The sequence below is a fragment of the Chiroxiphia lanceolata genome, chromosome W (genome assembly GCF_009829145.1).
Source record: "Chiroxiphia lanceolata isolate bChiLan1 chromosome W, bChiLan1.pri, whole genome shotgun sequence".
Taxonomy (NCBI): Eukaryota; Metazoa; Chordata; class Aves; order Passeriformes; family Pipridae; genus Chiroxiphia; species Chiroxiphia lanceolata.
This window is the reverse complement of record NC_045670.1, coordinates 2,260,362-2,278,944: the sequence shown is the minus strand read 5'-3', so window position 1 is coordinate 2,278,944 and position 18,583 is coordinate 2,260,362. Positions and strand designations below refer to the sequence as shown.

Here is an 18,583-nt window from a genome sequence, read left to right as displayed (position 1 = left end):
CCAGAGTAACGCAGAAGTTATAAAAGAGTTATGTTTATGTTTCAGGTTTACATTAAGGGATGACCAGTGTGGTAAAAAGCAGTCTGTAAAAAATCTGTGAGTGTGTGTGTGATGAATGGATGACAGCCGTCAGTGAATGAGCAGGTGAATGAATAAGAGTTGTTTGACTGGACAAATATTAAAACACAAAACACCTCACAAGATAACACTACCTCCGCCACAGGGTCATTTTAAGAGAATTTAGTTTTGCTAAACTTAGCCTGTTTCTTAAATAAAGTTGAACTCTCCAGTTATTCAAAACCCTCATAATAATAAAGGTTATAAATCTATGCACAGTTGGGCTAAGACCTTTAGGTTAATAAAGTTATTTCTCCAAGTTGCGCTACCCTTTAGAAATGTAAGAAAGTTTTATAAGGTTTACCATAGAGGTATAAGAGGCCAAGCAAGCGATGTACTGGGTCATTGCAAGCTTTGGTAGTTTACAATGTACTGTTCTGATTGTTTGCACTGTTGTTTTTGCACTATTTTTGTGACCTTCTTATATAATTGAGAGGGGGGTGATGTAGGAGGCATGTCCAAGGTACGGGGGACGTACCGGGGCAGAGAAGCCCAAAGAAGCATGCGTCTAAATGGATAACCCTATTGATTAAGAAGGTCACGTGATATCAGGGTATAAAGGGAAGCACCAAATTCAAATAAATCTTTTTGTTCTCCATCTCAGAAGAGTGTGCATCCTTCTTTATCATATAAAGTTCCCCCATGCCATATATATTGATGTCAATTTTGTACCCCAAAAGGTGCAAAGGAACTGCTCAGAGACAATCTTTAGTCTTTAAGCAACAAGGCATTTATTTCAGCCAATGTTGGGGAACTCCCAGTTCATACTGGACAAAGAGTTCCAAAGCAATCAGTGAAAAGTTGGACTATTTATACAATTTTTGTGAGAGATTACACCATCTTTACATGCATATTCATATTATTGCAACATCTAGTTATAATATTCATAGCAAGTGGAGTTAGGGTGGAGTTAGGGGCGGGGTCATCATTTTGGGGAGAATCTCAGTGGTACTTCCTGTTATTCAACCTCAGGGGTCGTCTTTTTGCTCTTCTCCCTCAGGTAAACTTTTGAACTTTCCTTAATTCTGCTGACTCCAACATGTATTTGGCAGGGGTTTCTGGACTCTGGTCCTTCTCTTTCCCCTTATCTCTCTGTGTTCCTTCCTTATGTCTATTTATGTATGTGTGTTAGCATTTTTGGTGCTCTATTTCGCCGTGCTCTTACTTTATGTTCTTTTGCGTCAGCGTGTCAGCATTCTTTGGTAAAGTGTTATCTTCCACTAGTCCTTGAATCTTGGTTCTTTATTTCTTTGCTCAGAGCATGCATTCTCAGTTAACTCTTCAGGCCTTGCTCTGTTTCATTTCCCCCCTTTTCTTAGAACTTACGAATTCTTTCGTAAAGTTCCATAGACAGAGGGCGCTGATATGCGTGCATCGTTGCCCAGATAATTTGTGTTCTTTTGGCTATTGAGTTTAATTTGTACCACAGCCACACATTTAAGAGGGATAACAGAAGATTTGGGAAGGGCTCTACCCACGTTTGTTACAAACACATTGGTGGCTACAAAGGCCAATACGAGATAGGCATGTCCAGTTGCAAAAGGCACAGCAGAAAGACTCCTTATGTGGTATATTCTGCAAGGCACAACTCTTTCTGCGTTGTCTTTTCTCCTCAAGGGTGATCCTGTATGCTTTCTCAAAAGCATCCGCAGCGTTATAGATGGTGTGTCTCCAGACCTCCCAATTGGAGGTCAGAGTAGACCAGTTACGGTGATCAATATGGCCAAGGCTGAGATGTTGTTTCAGGGAGTCCTTGTATCTTCTCTTAGGGGATCCTCTCTTGTGGCAACCGGTGGCAAGTTCACCATATAGCAAGATCTTAAAGAGGCAGTGGTCCTTCATCCTTGAGACGTGCCCTTCCCAACGCAGTTGTGTTCTCAGTAACATGACCTCAATACTTGTGACTGCTGCTTGTTCCAGAACAGATGTATTGGTCACATAATCTGACCAGTCGATGTTTAGGATTGTACGGAGACAGCGTTGATGGAAACGTTCTAGGAGACGCAGGTGGTGGCAGTAGATGACGCATGATTCAGATCTGTATAAGAGAGTAGACAGCACTATGGTTCTGTAAACACTGATCTTTGTACTTTTCTTCAAGTGTTTATTTCGCTTTTTGATCATGAAACTGACTCCTGAGAGATGTTTTTTGGTTCTGGGCTTACCTGACCAAAAGAATGTGTAACCGACACCATGTTCTCTGAGGCTGCCTTCCTCATGAAGGCGAACTTCACTGAGAGCAGCAGTGTCGATGTTGAGACGAGCCAGTTCATGGGCAATTAGGGCAGAACGTAGCTCAGGACGTCCGCTATCCACAGAATAGAGCATGGTTCTGGTGTTCCAACATGCTAGAGTTAATTTAGGTACACCTTTGGAGGCAGGTGTATGCCTTTGTCTTTTGATCTTTGTGCGACCGCATTGGAAGAAGATGCCCGTTGGCTCGTTGTTAACCAACTGGGTGAAGGGGGAGATGAGCTTTGTTTAGACCACCTTTTCTAGACCCCTCTCCGAGTGGAGCAAGCAGTGCTGTCCTTGAAAAGGCTACTTGGTCATTCAGGGTGCTACCCCAAGAGACTGTCATCTCCGGTCAGTCTCAAATGACCAATATCCTGAACCGCCTGCATGCAGGGTTGGGTCTGCGGCTTCCAGTGCACCTTTCACCTGCTGTTTCTACCCTCGCCTGTTGCTACAGGACTTTTTGCATGTGGGTAAAGCCTTCAAGCCTGCGCAATGGATTTTTTTAGGTGAGATGCAGTATGCGTGGAACTGAACCCACCCTTTAATCCTAAGGTTCATCTGCCAGGACCGAGCAAGCTTGGACGGTGGCAGCGAGGTCCTCAGGACGTAGGTTTAATTAGAGTGACCTTCTCTTAGATGGATGGCCTTACAGGGCTAAGCTAGCTCCATCTGCCTGGGTTTGGGATTAGAGTTGTCCTTCTCCTAGGTTGGTTGCCAGAGGACTAGTGAACCCATCCTGCCCATGGACATATTATATCTGACCCTTCGGTTTTGACCTGTCTGGCATGGGAGACCCTGCCGACGGCATGTACCGTCGCCAGCATAGCTCTCAACCTCATAGGGGTACACAGGTTTCCTCCCCACTGTGACCGCACGGCCCGTCAGACCCCCTCCCCCACCCCCACATTGGAACAGAAGCGTAACTACTACTATGATTAGCATCGGGTGTACTAAGTAGTGGAACACCTGTGTTGCTGTTGGGGAATATTCTGTAAAGACATCCCAGCAGTGATGTTCTCCCACTCATTCAGCTTTTGTTAAGACATTCTTTATACTTACTGAGTCATGTTCTACTTACCAGAGCATGCCTTGAGTGGTTTTGTTCACTTCCTGGACTAATTTCTCTATGTCAGGGTGCGTAAGCATTGTTTTGAAAAGATTAGTGTCCATACCTATTTGTAGTCTTGGTACATCATGATATAAAGTATATTCAACTTCAATCAATTGCTGGGTAGTTAGAGGGACAGTATAACTAAAATCACAACCTATAATCTTAGTGAAATTACATACACAAAAATTAGTACTATTAGTTATCTCATGACAGTTATCTATAATAATAACACAAGCAGTTCTAACACATGCACATCCATTTCCTACATAAAATCCTTGTGATTGAGCCTTATTCTGAGGAAGCATTTCAAAGGGACATACACTATCCTCAGTATCTAAGCATAAGTCTTCATTTTCTACAACTGCATTTTCACAAATATGACCTAACTGTCCCTTAGGAATGCATGCTTCTGTAATAACTGATTGCCATTTGTTCTTGGTACGATCATAACTTGCCCAAACATTATGGCCTATGAATCTAACTATAGCATTCTGATGTATAGCTCCCAGTGTCAGAACCAGAAAGATGATTTTCTCTCTTGCAGCGCTAATGGTGAGAACATAGGCCTTAATTTGTTTGTGATGTGAATCGTAAGTAAAGTTTACTAGCTGCCACCAGGCCTGATGATCTTTCTCAAATTGGGTAGTGGAGCTATTTCTTGCTATTATTTCCCTTATTTCTTCCCTGATGTTCCTTCTTTCAATGTCCCTGTGCCCACTGCTGTGTTTGGATGCACTGGATGGCAAGTGCAACTTCTCTACTGATATCATCAGTATAGTCAGCAATTTTAAGGAAATCTTCAGCAGTGTGGTTAGCTATTAGGGTTATCAATTTAACTGCCAGTGATTGGGTTTCTGCCAGAGTAAGCATAGATGAACTCAAGGGAACTTTGAGCTTTCCCTAAAATAGAAGTGACAGCACGCAGTTTATTTATCAACACTTCTTCGATCTATTGTGTTCAATACACCTAGCCCAGTGCCAGCCCATCCAGATATATTTCTTCGTGTTCGTCTGGGGTGTGATCTAGCTACCAGTCATGCATTCCAACCCTTGAGGTTTTGCTGCACAAAAGGCCGACAGTCTTTTTGCAGGTGTGTTATGTCTGTCTGGATGTTTACCTGAACTTTCTTCAGTGAATATGTGGGATCTAACAGTAATTTTAATTCATTTGACTGCCTTATCACATGGGGTCCTATGAAGGTTAAATTATGCACTCCTTCACAGCCTGGAAAAGGAGTCGTGGCAATATTAGTTGTTCCTTCAGGTGGATCAGTGATAGGACCTTTTGTGGGTTTAATACTGAACTGTTCCGTTCGGCTTTTATCTTTATTTTCCCACTTAGATGAAATTGAAACTGGTTTGTTTAATAGTAACCTAATCTCACACTGTGCTCTAACTTGTCTATCTTTTCTTGTACTATCCCATTGACAAGAAATCGGTCCCTTTCTTTGAACCCAAACAATATGACCCATGTCTCCCACATGACTGTATATAATTGATGAGTTTTGTTTAGATACAATAGTCAATGTGATTTGTTCTGTCTCTTGTGCTAGTGTATTGATATCTCTACTGAATCCGAAAAGTCGGTCCCAGAAACTGCTCAGAGACTTTTTTTATCTTTAAGTGGTGGTTGCAGCACACCCAGCCATCCTCACACCTTGTCTTATGAAACTGCTGCCATCAGTAAACCGGTCTTCTGCATCCAGGGGTGGTTCTTCTTTAAGGTCCAGGCAGCTGCAGTACACTGCTTCAGTGGTTTCCAGACAGCCGTGCGTGACAGGTGCAGCCGAGATTCTTCCTTCTAGGAATGAAGCTGGGTTAACAATGTTAGTCTCCTGAATGGTTATGGCATCTGATTCAGCCAGGATTACCCGATATTTCAGAAACTGGGAGGGTGACAGCCAATGATTTCCTTTCTCTTCCGGTACTGTAGATACTGTGTGGGACACTAACACAGTCATTTTCTGTCCCATTGTACATTTCCTGGCTTCTTCTATATTTATGATCATTGTTGCTACTGCCCTTAGGCAGGTGGGCCATCCTTTGCTTACTTCATCCAATTGTTTGGAGAAGTAGGCTACTGTTCTTTTGTATGGCCCTTGTTGCTGAGCCAGGACCCCCAGAGCCTTTCCTTGTCGTTCATGCGAGAACAAACAAAAGGGGTTCCTTACGTCAGGCAATCCCAACGCCGGAGTCCTCATGAGTTCTCATCTCAGCTGTTTGAAGGGGGTTGCTTCGGGGGTCCAGATGAGGTTGCCCTTAGTCATTCTCAGCAGGTCATATAAAGGCTTTGCAATTAGTCCATACTGATATATCTATAAACAACACCGACCTGTCATTCCTAGAAAGGTTCGAAGGTTTCTCACCATCTCTGGTTTCGGTGTCTGGCAGACAGTTTCCTTTCTTGTTGTCCCCAGTGATCATTGTCCTTCAGATACTTCGTAATCCAGGTCCACCACTTGTTTCTGCACCGGCTGTGCTTTCTGTTGAGAGACTCGATACCCATTTAAGTCCAAAAAGTTTAAGAGGTTTGCTGTCCATTGAACACATTCTCCTTGTTTTTCAGTAACAATCAATAGATCATTCACATATTATAAAAGTACACCCTTTCCCGGTGGTGACTGCCGTTGTTCCAATTCTTTAGCTAATTAATTCCCAAAATTGTGGGAATATTTTCTAACCCTTAAGGTAACACTGTCCAAATGAGCTGAGTTTCCCTTCCTGTGGTGGGATTTTCCCACTTGAAGGCAAATATCCTTTGACTTTCCTGTGTTAAGGGAAGGCAGAAAAAGGCATCTCTTAAGTCTAATACTGTGAACCAAATTACACTTTCTTTTAATATTGTTAATAAGGTATATAGGTTTGCAACAACTGCATGTATGTTTTAGCTATTTTATATACTGCTCTTAAATCCTGAGCCAACCTATGTGTTCCATTTGTCTTTTTGACTGGTAAAATTGGGGTGTTGAAATCTGATTCACACTCCACAAAAGCCCTAATTTCAAGAAGTTATCTATTATTGGCTCAATTCCTCTTCTATCTTCCAACCTCAGTGCATATTGCTTCCTAACTACTGGGTTTGCTCCTGTCCATAATTCTATTTTGATGGGAACTGCTCTTTTTGACTTTCCCAATGTTTCAGTAGCCCAAACTCCTGGGTATACCTGATCTAAAATTTGACTGACATTTGAATTACCCTGGCTTGGCTCCGCATAGCTCATTGTTAAACTCAGAGCTGCTATTAATTGTTCTTCCTTTACCTTAAGTTCAATTTTACCTTGTTTGAATTCTATTACAGCTCCCAGATTTTCTAGTAGGTCTCTGTCCAATACGAGTTTGGATAAATTTGGTAAATACAAAAACTTGATGCACTCCCATTTGTTTTCCAATTTTGAACTTTAGGGATTTCAAAAGAAAGCTTTTCTGATTGGCCAGTGGCACCCACGACTTAAACATATTTATCACTTTTAGGTATTAATTCAAAACAGAAAATGTAACCCCAGTATCAATTAGAAAATCTAATTCTTCTTTTTTGTTCCCCTAGCTTAATTTTTACCAGCAGGTCCCCTAGGCACTGGTCTGCTGGCTCCCCCCTTCACTCAGTATTCTGTAAGCAACAACAGCCCCTCCTCCTATGCCTGTATTTCAACTTGTTAATTCAGGGCATTCTTGCTTCCAGTGTCCCTCTTTTCTGCAATATGCACACTGGTTCTGACCCAGCCTTGTCTGTCGGGGAGGCAAACCCTACATCTGTTACACAAGGTTCATACATAGAACTAATAGTTGCAAAACTGACAAATCTTAATTCTAGGTCTTATCCAAAGTGATGTGCTTATAGTTAACTCTTCAGCACTACCTCTCATATAGCAACTCTTAGCATGATAATACCTTTAACTATGTGCCCCTGGATGTTTCAAGGTAAGCAAGATATATCAGGGACACAACAACAATATTTGGCCAAATACAAACAAAACCAGACCAGACCAGAGGGGATATTCCCCCGGGAGAGCGTCCTCTCCTGTGTTCCCTGCGAGACGGCGTCCCGCCTCGACTCACGGGTATCCAGAACCAGAATAACCAGACAAAACCAGAAACCAGATACAAATACCTTTTATCAATAGGCAGTGTTCTTGTCCAGCCCCCGCAAGAAGCCACCGAAGAAGGGAACCCCTTGGGGTAAAAAGACTTACCCGAGGGCGCCCAAGGGGGTCCCGTCCTCCGAGGGATTCTGCAGCCGGGTGGAGAAGGTGTCCTGCCGCAGGTCGCCAAATAAATCCGAAAAGTCGGTCCCAGAAACTGCTCAGAGACTTTTTTTATCTTTAAGCAGCAAGGTATTTGTTTATTCAACGTTGGGAGTAAGCCAGCTCGCGCTGGACAAACTTGCTCACCGGCTCTTCAGAAAATCAGCACTTTTATACAATTTTTAGATGTGATTAAATACATATTCAAACGATTACAACATCTATCAATACATATTAAAAATAGGTGGAGAATAGGCGGAGCTTGGGGCGGTGCTTCTCTTGGCACCCCATTTCGAGGGGTAGTTCCTATCTTCCTCCATGGGGCAGGGGGCTTCAACTCATCTTCCTCAGCTTGACCTTTCTTCCTTTCCATTGTTCTTGACCCGCTCACTGAAGCTCGGAAAAAGGCCCTGGTTCCAGGCCTATTTCTCCTATTCAAATGTCTACCTGATCCTGCTGTATTTCTAATTTATTGCCTCTAGGCCTATTACATGTTCTTGTACTGTTCTCTTAAGCTTTTGGTCCACTAAGTAGAACAGAACGGGTGCAGATCGTTTTAGTTGTTGGTAACTCGTTAGCAGGCCCAAATTTCTTAGTTAACTCTTTTGGACCTAACCCCCTGTATCACTACATCCTACTTGAATGTTGTCTCCTTCCTGTCCTAGTAGCCTACCTGTCTCTTCAACTCTATTCCAGTCATGTGGTGTGTATGGTTGGTTGCTATGTAAAGCATAAATGGCAAGAACTGGTTCATCATCGAAGAGTGATTTAAATATGTGTGCACTAGACCATGGTCATTCTGGAGTGGGGCTCTGGGATAGGACAATACTTATCAAGAGTCCAAGGGCCAATGCTGGGAAGATCTGGGAGAAAAATGAGTTCATGGTGTTGGTTTTTTTTTTCATAGGTCTTCTTGTTTATTTTCTGGAGCTTTCTTGATTCGGGAATAGTGGATCCATGTGGGTCGCTCTTTTATCTGAACAGTGAAGGTGGTCAGCAGCACTTGGAAGGGTCCCTCCCACTTTTCTTGAAGAGGTTTTCCTAAAAGATTCTTAACATACACCCAGTCATCAGGATTAAATGGATGCAATTTACAGTCAGGCTGTTTGGGTTGTCGGTCTATTACTACTGTGGCATTTTTATCAAAGTACTTTCCTACAGTTATAACATAATCATATACATATTGATTACCTATTTGATCTACAGCATCACTATTTACAATCTGCATAGCATAAGGTCGACCATACAAAATTTCAAATGGGCTCAGCTTTTCTTTCGATCGGGGCTTGACTCTTAACCTGATCAGAGCAATAGGTAAAGCTTGATACCACTGTAAATTGGTTTCTTGGCATATTTTAGCAATTTGTTGTTTGATAAGATGGTTCATTTTTTCTACTTGCCCACTGGGTTGTGGTCTGTAGGGCGTGTGTAATTGCCATTTGATTTGTAATGCTTTGCTTGTTGCTCTTACAACTTTTGCACAAAAATGTGAGCCCCTGTCTGAGGAAATGCTCTTAGGCACTCCGAATCGTGATATGATTTCATTTAACAACACCTTGATTACTTCCCTTTCTTTGTTTGTTCAGCATGGGAATGCTTCAGACCATCCAGAAAATGTGTTAGTCAATACTAAAAGATATTTATACCCCCCTTTCCTTGGGAGCTCAGAGAAATCAATTTGCCACACTTCACCCGGGAATTTCCCTCTGTTTATTGCCCCTTGTTGTATTTTAGTTCCTGTATTTGGATTGTTTTTCAGGCATCGTTCACATTGGGACGTGACCTGTTTTATTGTGGTGAATAGTTTTGGCCCCGCTATTCTAGTTTGCAAATACTGATAAAGTGGATCTAAACTCCAATGGACTTTTTCATGTTCTGTTTTTACAAATTGCCACATTAATTTCCCTGGTAATATTAGTTACCCTGTTTCTAATTGACCCCACCCATTATCTAATAGCTTACCTCTATTTCTTTGAATCCACTTATGATCTGATTCCTGATAATCTGGTTGAAAATTGGTATCCAGCTCTCCTGGTACTAGAGCTGTTATCGTCAACTCTTTGGTCTTTGCAGCAGCTAATTTAGCTTCTGCATCAGCTTTTCTATTACCTACTTCTGGAACGGTGTTACCTTTCAGGTGTCCCCTGCAATGCATTATGGCCACTTGTGCTGGGAGTTGGACGGTTTCTAGCAACTGTAGAATTTCTTGTGCGTGTTTTACTGTTTTTCCTTGGGCAGTTAACAGGCCTCGTTCCTTCCAGATTGCTCCGTGGGCATGTACGATAGAGAAGGCATATTTAGAATCTGTTCAAATGTTAATTTGTCTCCCTTCTGCCAGTTCGAGAGATCGGGTAAGAGCTATCAATTCTACTTTTTGTACTGAAGTTCCTGCAGGTAAAGGGTTTGATTCAATTACCTGTTCTGTTGTGGTTACTGCATAGCTGACCACCCTTACTCCTTGTTTCATGAAGCTGCTGCCATCGGAGAAACAGTTGTCTGTATCTTTGAATGGTTCCTCCTTGAGATCTGGGCAGCTGGAGTACACTGCTTCAATGGTCTCTAGGCAGTCGTTCTCGATTGGTTCTGCTGGCACTCTTCCTTCTAAGAATGAGGTTGGATTGACAATGTTAGTTACTTGAATGGTTACATCGTCTGATTCGGCTAAGACCGCCTGGTACTTCAGAAATTGAGAAGGTGACAACCAGTGGCCACCTTTCTGTTCTAGCACTGTTGATACAGTGTGGGACACTAACACAGTCATTTTCTGGCCCAGTGTGAGTTTTCTGGCTTCTTCTATATTCATAATCACTGCAGCCACTGCTTTCAGGCAAGTGGACCATCCCTTGCTTACTTCATCCAGCTGTTTGGAGAAATAAACTACAGCTCTTTTGTATGGTCCCAAGTGCTGTGCCAAGACCCCTAGAGCCATCCTCTGCCGTTCATGAGAGAACAGCCAGAATGGTTTTGTTACATCAGGCAGGCCCAATGCTGGGGCCTTCATAAGTTCTTGTTTCAGTCTTTTAAAGGCTGTTTCTGCCTCGGGAGTCCAAACTAGAATGCTTTTGGTTTCTTTCAGCAAGTCATACAGAAGTTTGGCAAGTATCCTGTATTGATATATCCACAAACAGCACCAACCTGTCATCCCTAGGAAGGCTCGTAGATCTCTCACCGTTTCTGGTCTGGGCATCTGGCAAATGACTTCTTTCCTTGTTGTTCCTAAGGATCGTTGTCCTCTGGAGATTTCGTATCCCAGGTATACTACTTTTTCTTGCACCAGCTGCACTTTCTGTTGGGAGACTCGATATCCATTTAAACCCAAGAAATTTAATAAAGAAATTGTCCATTTTACGCACTCTTCTTCTGTTTCAGTTGTTATTAGTAAATCATCTACATATTGTAGAAGAGTGCCATCTCCCTGTGGCCATTCCCATTGTTCTAATTCTTTGGCTAATTGATTTCCGAACAATGTGAGACTACTCTTATAGACTTGAGGTAAAACTGTCCAGGTTAATTGAGTCTTTCTCCCTTTGTTAACAGATTCCCATTCAAAGGCGAAGATCTTCTGACTCTCTGTAGCTAGGGTAAGGCAGAAGAATTCATCTTTCAAATCTAACACTGTAAACCAGATCAGACTGTCTTTTAATTTAGTCAGAAGTGTATAAGGGTTGGCTACTACTGGGTGTAGGGTTTTCGTGATTTCATTTACAGTTCTTAGATCTTGAACCAGTCTGTAAGTCTGTATTAGGGACGGTTCGAGATATACTGAATCTTGAAACCATGACACCGTTAAAAACTTAACAAAAATCAATATTTATTACCAAGAGGTGGCCAACAAAATGAACAAACCCAAAAGGGAGGAAGGAGGAGAGAAATAAACCCCCAGCATGACCTCCCCAGTTACCCAACTGTTGCCCATAAAGTTATCTTACCGACCTAGCATGTCTATAATTACCCATAGCAGAAACTGCATCCTTGGAGAGTCAGTAAGTTCACAAACTGGCAGGCATCCCTGCCAAAAGGCAACGTTGTCCTTGGTGTGAAGTTAACTTTTTTCCAAGAAAGCACTATCTACTTTTATACAATTAACTGAGTGACCACAACCTCCCAGGTGTGGCCAGCACCGCCCAAGCCGAGGCCCTCAGTCCCACCTCCCAGTTATGTAAGTGCATCTCTTCTGCGCATGCATGAGAACTTAGGAAATCCCCTAATGCACATGCAGTATGCTTTGGGGGTCTTTTCTAATTGAGTTGGGGGGTCGAATCTTCCTCCCCTGCTCATCACTTTCTCCTTCAAGTGACCTTGGAGGACAACTAGCCAATCACAGAACACCAATTAAAACAGTTTATACAGAAGTTCTCCCTCCAAGGATGAATTCACTGTTTTATCAGTGAACTTGGCAGGGAGAATATAAACTACTGCAGGTGGCTGGGGCCAAACACAGACCAAAAGTATCAGCATAAATTCACCCTGGTACAAAGTCCCATTTGGTTTCTTAACTGGCAAAATTGGTGTGTTGAAATCTGATTCACATTCTACTAGTAACCCTAATTCTAAAAATTTCTCTATTATCGGTTCGATTCCCTTTCTATCTTCTGACCTCAGTGGGTGTTGTTTTCTGATTACTGGTTTTGCTCCTGGTATTAGTTCAATAATAATAGAGGCTGCCTGTCTTGATTTCCCAGGTATGTCTGTGGCCCATACCAATGGATATGTTTCACTCATGATTCGTTCAATATTGCGGTTGCTAGGTTCTGGTTTTTTACACAACTGATAGTCAGGCTTAAAGACATTATCAATTGTTCCTCGTTTACCTGGAATTCAAGTTTATCTTTGTCAAATCTTATTACAGCTCCTAAATTTTCTAATAAATCCCTACCTAGTAGAGGCCTCAGAGAATTGGGTACATATAAAAATTGATGAATTCCCATCTGTTTCCCAATTTTATACTTAAGGGGCTTCAGAAAAAAAACTTTTTCTGGTTGACCCATCGCTCCCATGACTTGTACAAATTTGTCACTTTTTGGCACTAGTTCTTGATTTAAAACCAAAAATGTAGCTCCAGTGTTGATTAAAAAGTCTAATTCTTTTTCACCTTCCCCTAGCTCCATTTTAACCAGTGGGTCTGCTAGGGAATGACTCACCAGTCCTCCTCAGTCACTGCTTTGATGGGCGATAGCAGCACTCTCGGACTTCCCATTTAATTTAGGGTAGTCTCGTTTCCAGTGACCTATTTGCAAGCAATAGGAACATTGGTTTGATCCTATTCTGCTTGTTGGGAGAGGAAACCTCCTCTTCCCCGTAAAGGGTAGCCATGACTTCTGCCTCTAGTATTCATCCCTGGGAACTTTGAGTTTTGGGCTGCCACTGCTACTACTACAGCCCTAGCGAGCTTCTTGTCCTCTTCCTTTTTCTCTTCTCTCTCCCTATTGTTGTATACCTTCAAAACTTCATTCATTAATGTCTCCAAGTCTTTGTCTGCAGGATGTTTGAGTTTTTGCAGCTTCTTTCTAATATCTGGGTTACTCTGTCCCATCAATAACGCTAGTAATTGTTGTTTACCTGCTTCTAATGCAGGATCCAAGGGTGTATATTGCCTTATAGCAGCTCTGTCTAAGAACTCTGAAGGTGTCTCATCTCGTCCTTGTCTAACATCATATAGAACTGCCCAATTTATTGCTTTAGGTATTGTATTTCGTAAGCCCAGTGCGATTAATTTCCTATATTGTGTTAACCATTCATATTGGATTGGGTTGTTCGGATCCCAATCTGGATTATTTGCTGGGAATATGTTCCCTATGTCTCCTGGTAACAAGGTAGCATGTGTTCTCCCAGTTTTCAACACAAGTTCTTTTTCTGTTTTTGTTAATTCTGATAGCATTAGATCTATATCCTCCCAATCAATATCTTGATTTTTTGCAATTAATTCAAATCTCCTGGTGACCCCTTCTGGGTTTTTCCTAAAGCATTTCGCTTCTTCCCTCCAGCTGTTTAAGTCACTTGTTGTGAATGGTACCTTTACCTGTGCTTGTTCTTCCATGAGGGGCATTATTCGTCAAAGAGGGGCTATTGTATGGCTAACTTTAGTTTTAGCTTTTACTTTCCCCCCCTCCTTGTCTTTGACTTTCCGTTCAGCAACCCTAGTATAGTATGAATGGCTAGTCCCTTCTTCTGGATCGTCCTCTAAGTTTTCGGTATCTATTTCATCTTTATCCTTTTTGTCCTTTTCTTTTTCATCCCTTCCTGGTTTCTGCGAGTTACTCTCTTCTCTATCTCTTTCTGACTTTTGAAGACTGCTCTCTGTTCTTTTCCTTCCTAATTCTGGCAAACTACTTTCTTTTTCATCCCGTTTTGACTCCTGCGGGGTGCTCTCCTTCTCATCTCTTCCTGATTCTAGCAGGTTACTTTCTTTTTCATCCCTTGGTCTTGGCATTGGCGCCCCATACCCTGGTGCAAAAAGCTGTAATTCTCGGAGATTTACTACACTTTCTTCCTCACTGTCCCTTCTTCCTAACTTAAGGCATCGCTGTCTGATGCTACAGGCATCACAACAGCGTTCCTTTGGTTTGAGATTTTTCCCATTTCTTTCTAACGTTAGAATGAAGGGATCTTGGGGTGGAACATTTATTCCACAGTCCCTCTGCCATTCAGGTTTGTTCCTCAGGGTAAAAAACATATCGCAATACATTACTTGGTCCCACTTTTGGAGCCTCCGGAGAAACAGCATAAGTTGTAGAATTGTATTATAATTGAGGTTCCCTTCCGGTGGCCATTTTTCACCGTCATCTAACATATACAATGGTCACCACTGTTGGCAGTATTTTAAAAGTGTCTTTTTATTCACGTTTCCCCCTGGGATTCCTCCCAAATCTTTCCAGTGTTTCAGGATGCATCCTAAGGGGGGTTTTAAGTTTACTTCTTTACTTTGTTGACCTCCCATTATTATAGGAGCTTAATATGCACTTATCCGGGGTTGCGCGATATCACTCTTTTACTTGGGCGTTGGTTTCTTATGGATTTTTGGTTCCCGTCTAAAGGTATTTTTTTTCAATCTATCCCACTATGTACAGATATTAATCTCTCAGGGAAGGACCCTCACTGGATCGTCCAACCATACGAGCGTCAGTAATGTACCAACTGACCCAGGGATCATGTTCCCAAACCGGTTCCCAGTTGCAAATACTCTGGATTACTAGAGGGTCATACCCCAATTCATCTCTTCTTTGAACTAATTGTTTTACAAACCCACTTAGATGATACACTATCACAGCAAGCAATTCTTGCCTTTGGGCTCTTTGTTCCAGGTCTAACTGAGCTAAGCTCCCACCGATATCATCCAGCTGAGTGGTTTCTGGTATATGATCAAACTCTAATTTAAGTTTCAACACTTTCCTTAATCTGTTCCACCGTCTTAAAGTATTTCTTAACTTTGTCCCAGCACTTCATGCATACAATATCCAGTCGCTTCGTCCGTTTCTGGCCGACCTCCTCGCGGAGAACACGGGACCGCAGAGTGGGACTCCGCAATCGCTTCACAGTCAGACTGCGTCTCACACTCTCTCAGCACACTGCCACACACACACACTTGATTAGAGACTTTCCTACCTTACGACTTTACTGGATAATTTGCGTTACCAAATAAGGTGGCGAGATGTTACTGTGGACTGCGAAATACAGGTTCTCTGCTGATCGGTCAGTCTATGTTACCACAAAGTCACAAGATGTCACTGTGAACTACAAAATATACCTTTTACAGAAAATGTGAACAGGATGTTACTAATAATTGTCTATGGGTGAGGCAGTAATAAAATTTTACCCACTTAGGTTCTGCCAGATCTTGATTAGCCCCACAGTAAATACAATAGAAACTTGCAGTTCATTCTAACACTATTTCTTGTGTTCCTCTCCGCCCTAAAATATACTTTCCACAGTTGTTACACAAAACTCTCACATATAATGAACAATAGCAAAGAGGACAAATTTTAATCCTAGGGTTTTGGTACGCTGGTAAGATCTTATTTACCCCTTCTGAATTACAACCACTTCCCATATATAACTTTAAAACATGTTTCAGAGCAATACACGAAACACAAAAGGCAAACAAAACAACATGGGGTAAAGGCGTTTTTACACTGCAGTGGTGGGACTCGAACCCCCTCTGGGGACCCTCGTGGGACCCTTGCTTGCAGGACTCCAACCTGCAACTTTAAATACCTGGAACTCTAACCCAACTGGGGTAAATGCGGGGGCATCCCCCCTGTTCCCCTTGAGCTACAGCGTCCTGTCCTCATGTTGTCTTTATCTCATGAGTTAAGCATATGAATATATAAATACCTCTGAATATAGCAGGAGATCCTTGTCCGCTGGCGTGTGAAGCCAAGGGGTTGGGGAGACTTTGCCGACAGAAGATCCAGTCGGGGGGCCCAACAAGCGTCCCCAGGCCCCCTGGATTACAGCATGGTGGAGCAGGAAATCTCCTGGCTGGCTTGCCAGAAATGATGCCAATTTTGTGCCCCAAAAGGTGCAAAGGAACTGCTCAGAGACAATCTTTAGTCTTTAAGCAGTGAGGTATTTATTTCAGGCATGTCATAGTTTGAGATTGACCCCCCTGAGAGTCGGGGGCTCAGAGGTGATTGGGTGCCAGGGCAGTGTTCCCTGGAGAGCCAATCACCACTCGTCTTGTTCGCTTCTGCTAAAAATCATATATACACAGCACTGGAAACTGTTGGCAGTTTTTCTGTTGGTGTCTGCTGTGTGTAGATGTAGAAGGCCAGGGGGTGACTGGGTTTCTTCTTCCCCCCCTCCGGGGGGGGAAGGGGAGCCCCGCGGCTCCCAACTCTGCCTAGGCCAGAGTTAGAGGCAGAATTTGAAGTGAGTGTTTGTGAGGGACGTGACTCACAAACAACTGGTAAGTGGGAGAGAGAGAGAGGCAGGCCTTGCTGCTAAGCCCTCTTCTTCCCCCCTCCCTTTGCAACCAGGCTGCAGAAGGGGGCTGTTTTTTCCCTCTCGCTGTTTAGTGGGAGTGGATGCAAGGCTCAGCATTGAAGCAGAGCCAAGTGGACGGGCTGCTGACGAAACAGCTCGGAACCAGGGAAAGGAATCCCAGGCGAAATTGGAGATGGACCGAAGACAGACACACGGAGGATGTCTCTGCCATGATCTAAATGGAGGACAGCCGAAAACCCGGAGGAGGAATGAAATTCCAGGACACATACGTTGATAAACTGACTACACTACAGCAGCCTACGAACCGAGGTATGAGAGGACAGACTCAAAGTTATCTTCTTGGACTTCATGAGGAGGAAAAACTGCAACAAACAGCTGGAGTTTGATGAGGGGGGAGCGTTCGGGCCCCGAACACTCCCACGAGGGAGAGACTGGTTACTTCTCAGTCTGAAAAGGCTTCTCCTGGACTAAAGTTAAAGGGAGGGGCTTAAAAGGACTGATAGAAGGGTAATACTAATATATATATAGTTGCCTTTAGTTTGTATAGTATTTATTTGTGTAAAATAAATGTAAATACTTCCCCCTTCCCCTATAGAAACCTCTAACCTGAAAGTTCTCTCTTCGGTGTTGGGATAAATTGTGGGAAGGGGTGGGGAGTCTGGAAATTGGATTTTGGATTTTCTAATGTGGTTCAAACTGGCAACGTTTGGGAACTCCCAGCTCATGCTGGACAAAGAGTTCCAAAGCAATCAGTGAAAAGTTGGACTATTTATACAATTTTTGTGAGAGATTACACCATCTTTACATGCATATTCATATTATTGCAACATCTAGTTATAATATTCATAGCAAGTGGAGTTAGGGTGGAGTTAGGGGCGGGGTCATCATTTTGGGGAGAATCTCAGTGGTACTTCCTGTTACTTCAACCTCAGGGGTCGTCTTTTTACTCTTCTCCCTCAGGTAAACTTTTGAACTTTCCTTAATTCTGCTGACTCCAACATGTATTTGGCAGGGGTTTCTGGACTCTGGTCCTTCTCTTTCCCCTTATCTCTCTGTGTTCCTTCCTTATGTCTATTTATGTATGTGTGTTAGCATTTTTGGTGCTCTATTTCGCTGTGCTCTTACTTTATGTTCTTTTGCGTCAGCGTGTCAGCATTCTTTGGTAAAGTGTTATCTTCCACTAGTCCTTGAATCTTGGTTCTTTATTTCTTTACTCAGAGCGTGCATTCTGAGTTAACTCTTCAGGCCTTGCTCTGTTTCAATATTGAGGTCCTGCCTCCATCCGGGGGAAAGAAAGGGACAATAGGATCTGCTGGACTGTGTGGATCCGATGGCCTGGCACCACAAGAATTCAAGGCTTTGGTTGATAATGGCGCTCAATGCACTTTAATGCCATCAGGACATGTGGGGCCACAATCTATTTCCATTTCTGGGGTGACAGGAGGCTCTCAAGAGCTGACAGTGTTAGAAGTTGAAGAGAGTATGACCAGGAAAGAGTGGCAGAAACACCCCATAGTGACTGGTCCACATGTCCCATTGTTACACTCCAGTTTTTAAACCATAAGTTGCCTGGATTGGTTACATTTTACTTTTTAAAAGCCTTTTGGTTTGTTATAACCTTGTTATAACCTTGAATTCGCATTCAGAGAAAGAGTCACATACTCTTCTCTAAGAGAAATTCTTTTAATTTAGTGAGAAAAATACGATATTTTGGCAAAAGGTTTTACAAGAGTAAAATACAACCAAGAAAAAATATTTCACTAAAACACTCAGCACAAAGACCCATTCCACAGAATCAATATACCAGCTTTAGTAAAACACAATTCATTGGTTTTAAGTTACCCACAAGAGAAGGAAGAGTAAAAGAAGAAAACAGATTAAAAGGGTAAAGAAAGAGAGAAGAAAGAGAAAAGGAGAGAGAGGAAAGGAAAAA

At 42.6% G+C, this 18,583-nt stretch overlaps 1 protein-coding gene across 1 annotated transcript; it reads right to left on the bottom strand.

The window, feature by feature from the left end:
* Positions 1-7,652: 7,652 nt before the first annotated feature.
* Positions 7,653-14,137, bottom strand: LOC116779967. The gene is made up of 4 exons (XM_032674475.1): positions 13,805-14,137; positions 10,877-11,443; positions 10,124-10,384; positions 7,653-7,718 (listed from the first exon to the last, which is right to left on the bottom strand). The coding sequence occupies exons 1-4, from the start codon at positions 14,135-14,137 to the stop codon at positions 7,653-7,655; spliced, it is 1,227 nt and encodes a 408-aa protein (XP_032530366.1).
* Between the last annotated feature and the right edge of the window lie 4,446 nt (positions 14,138-18,583).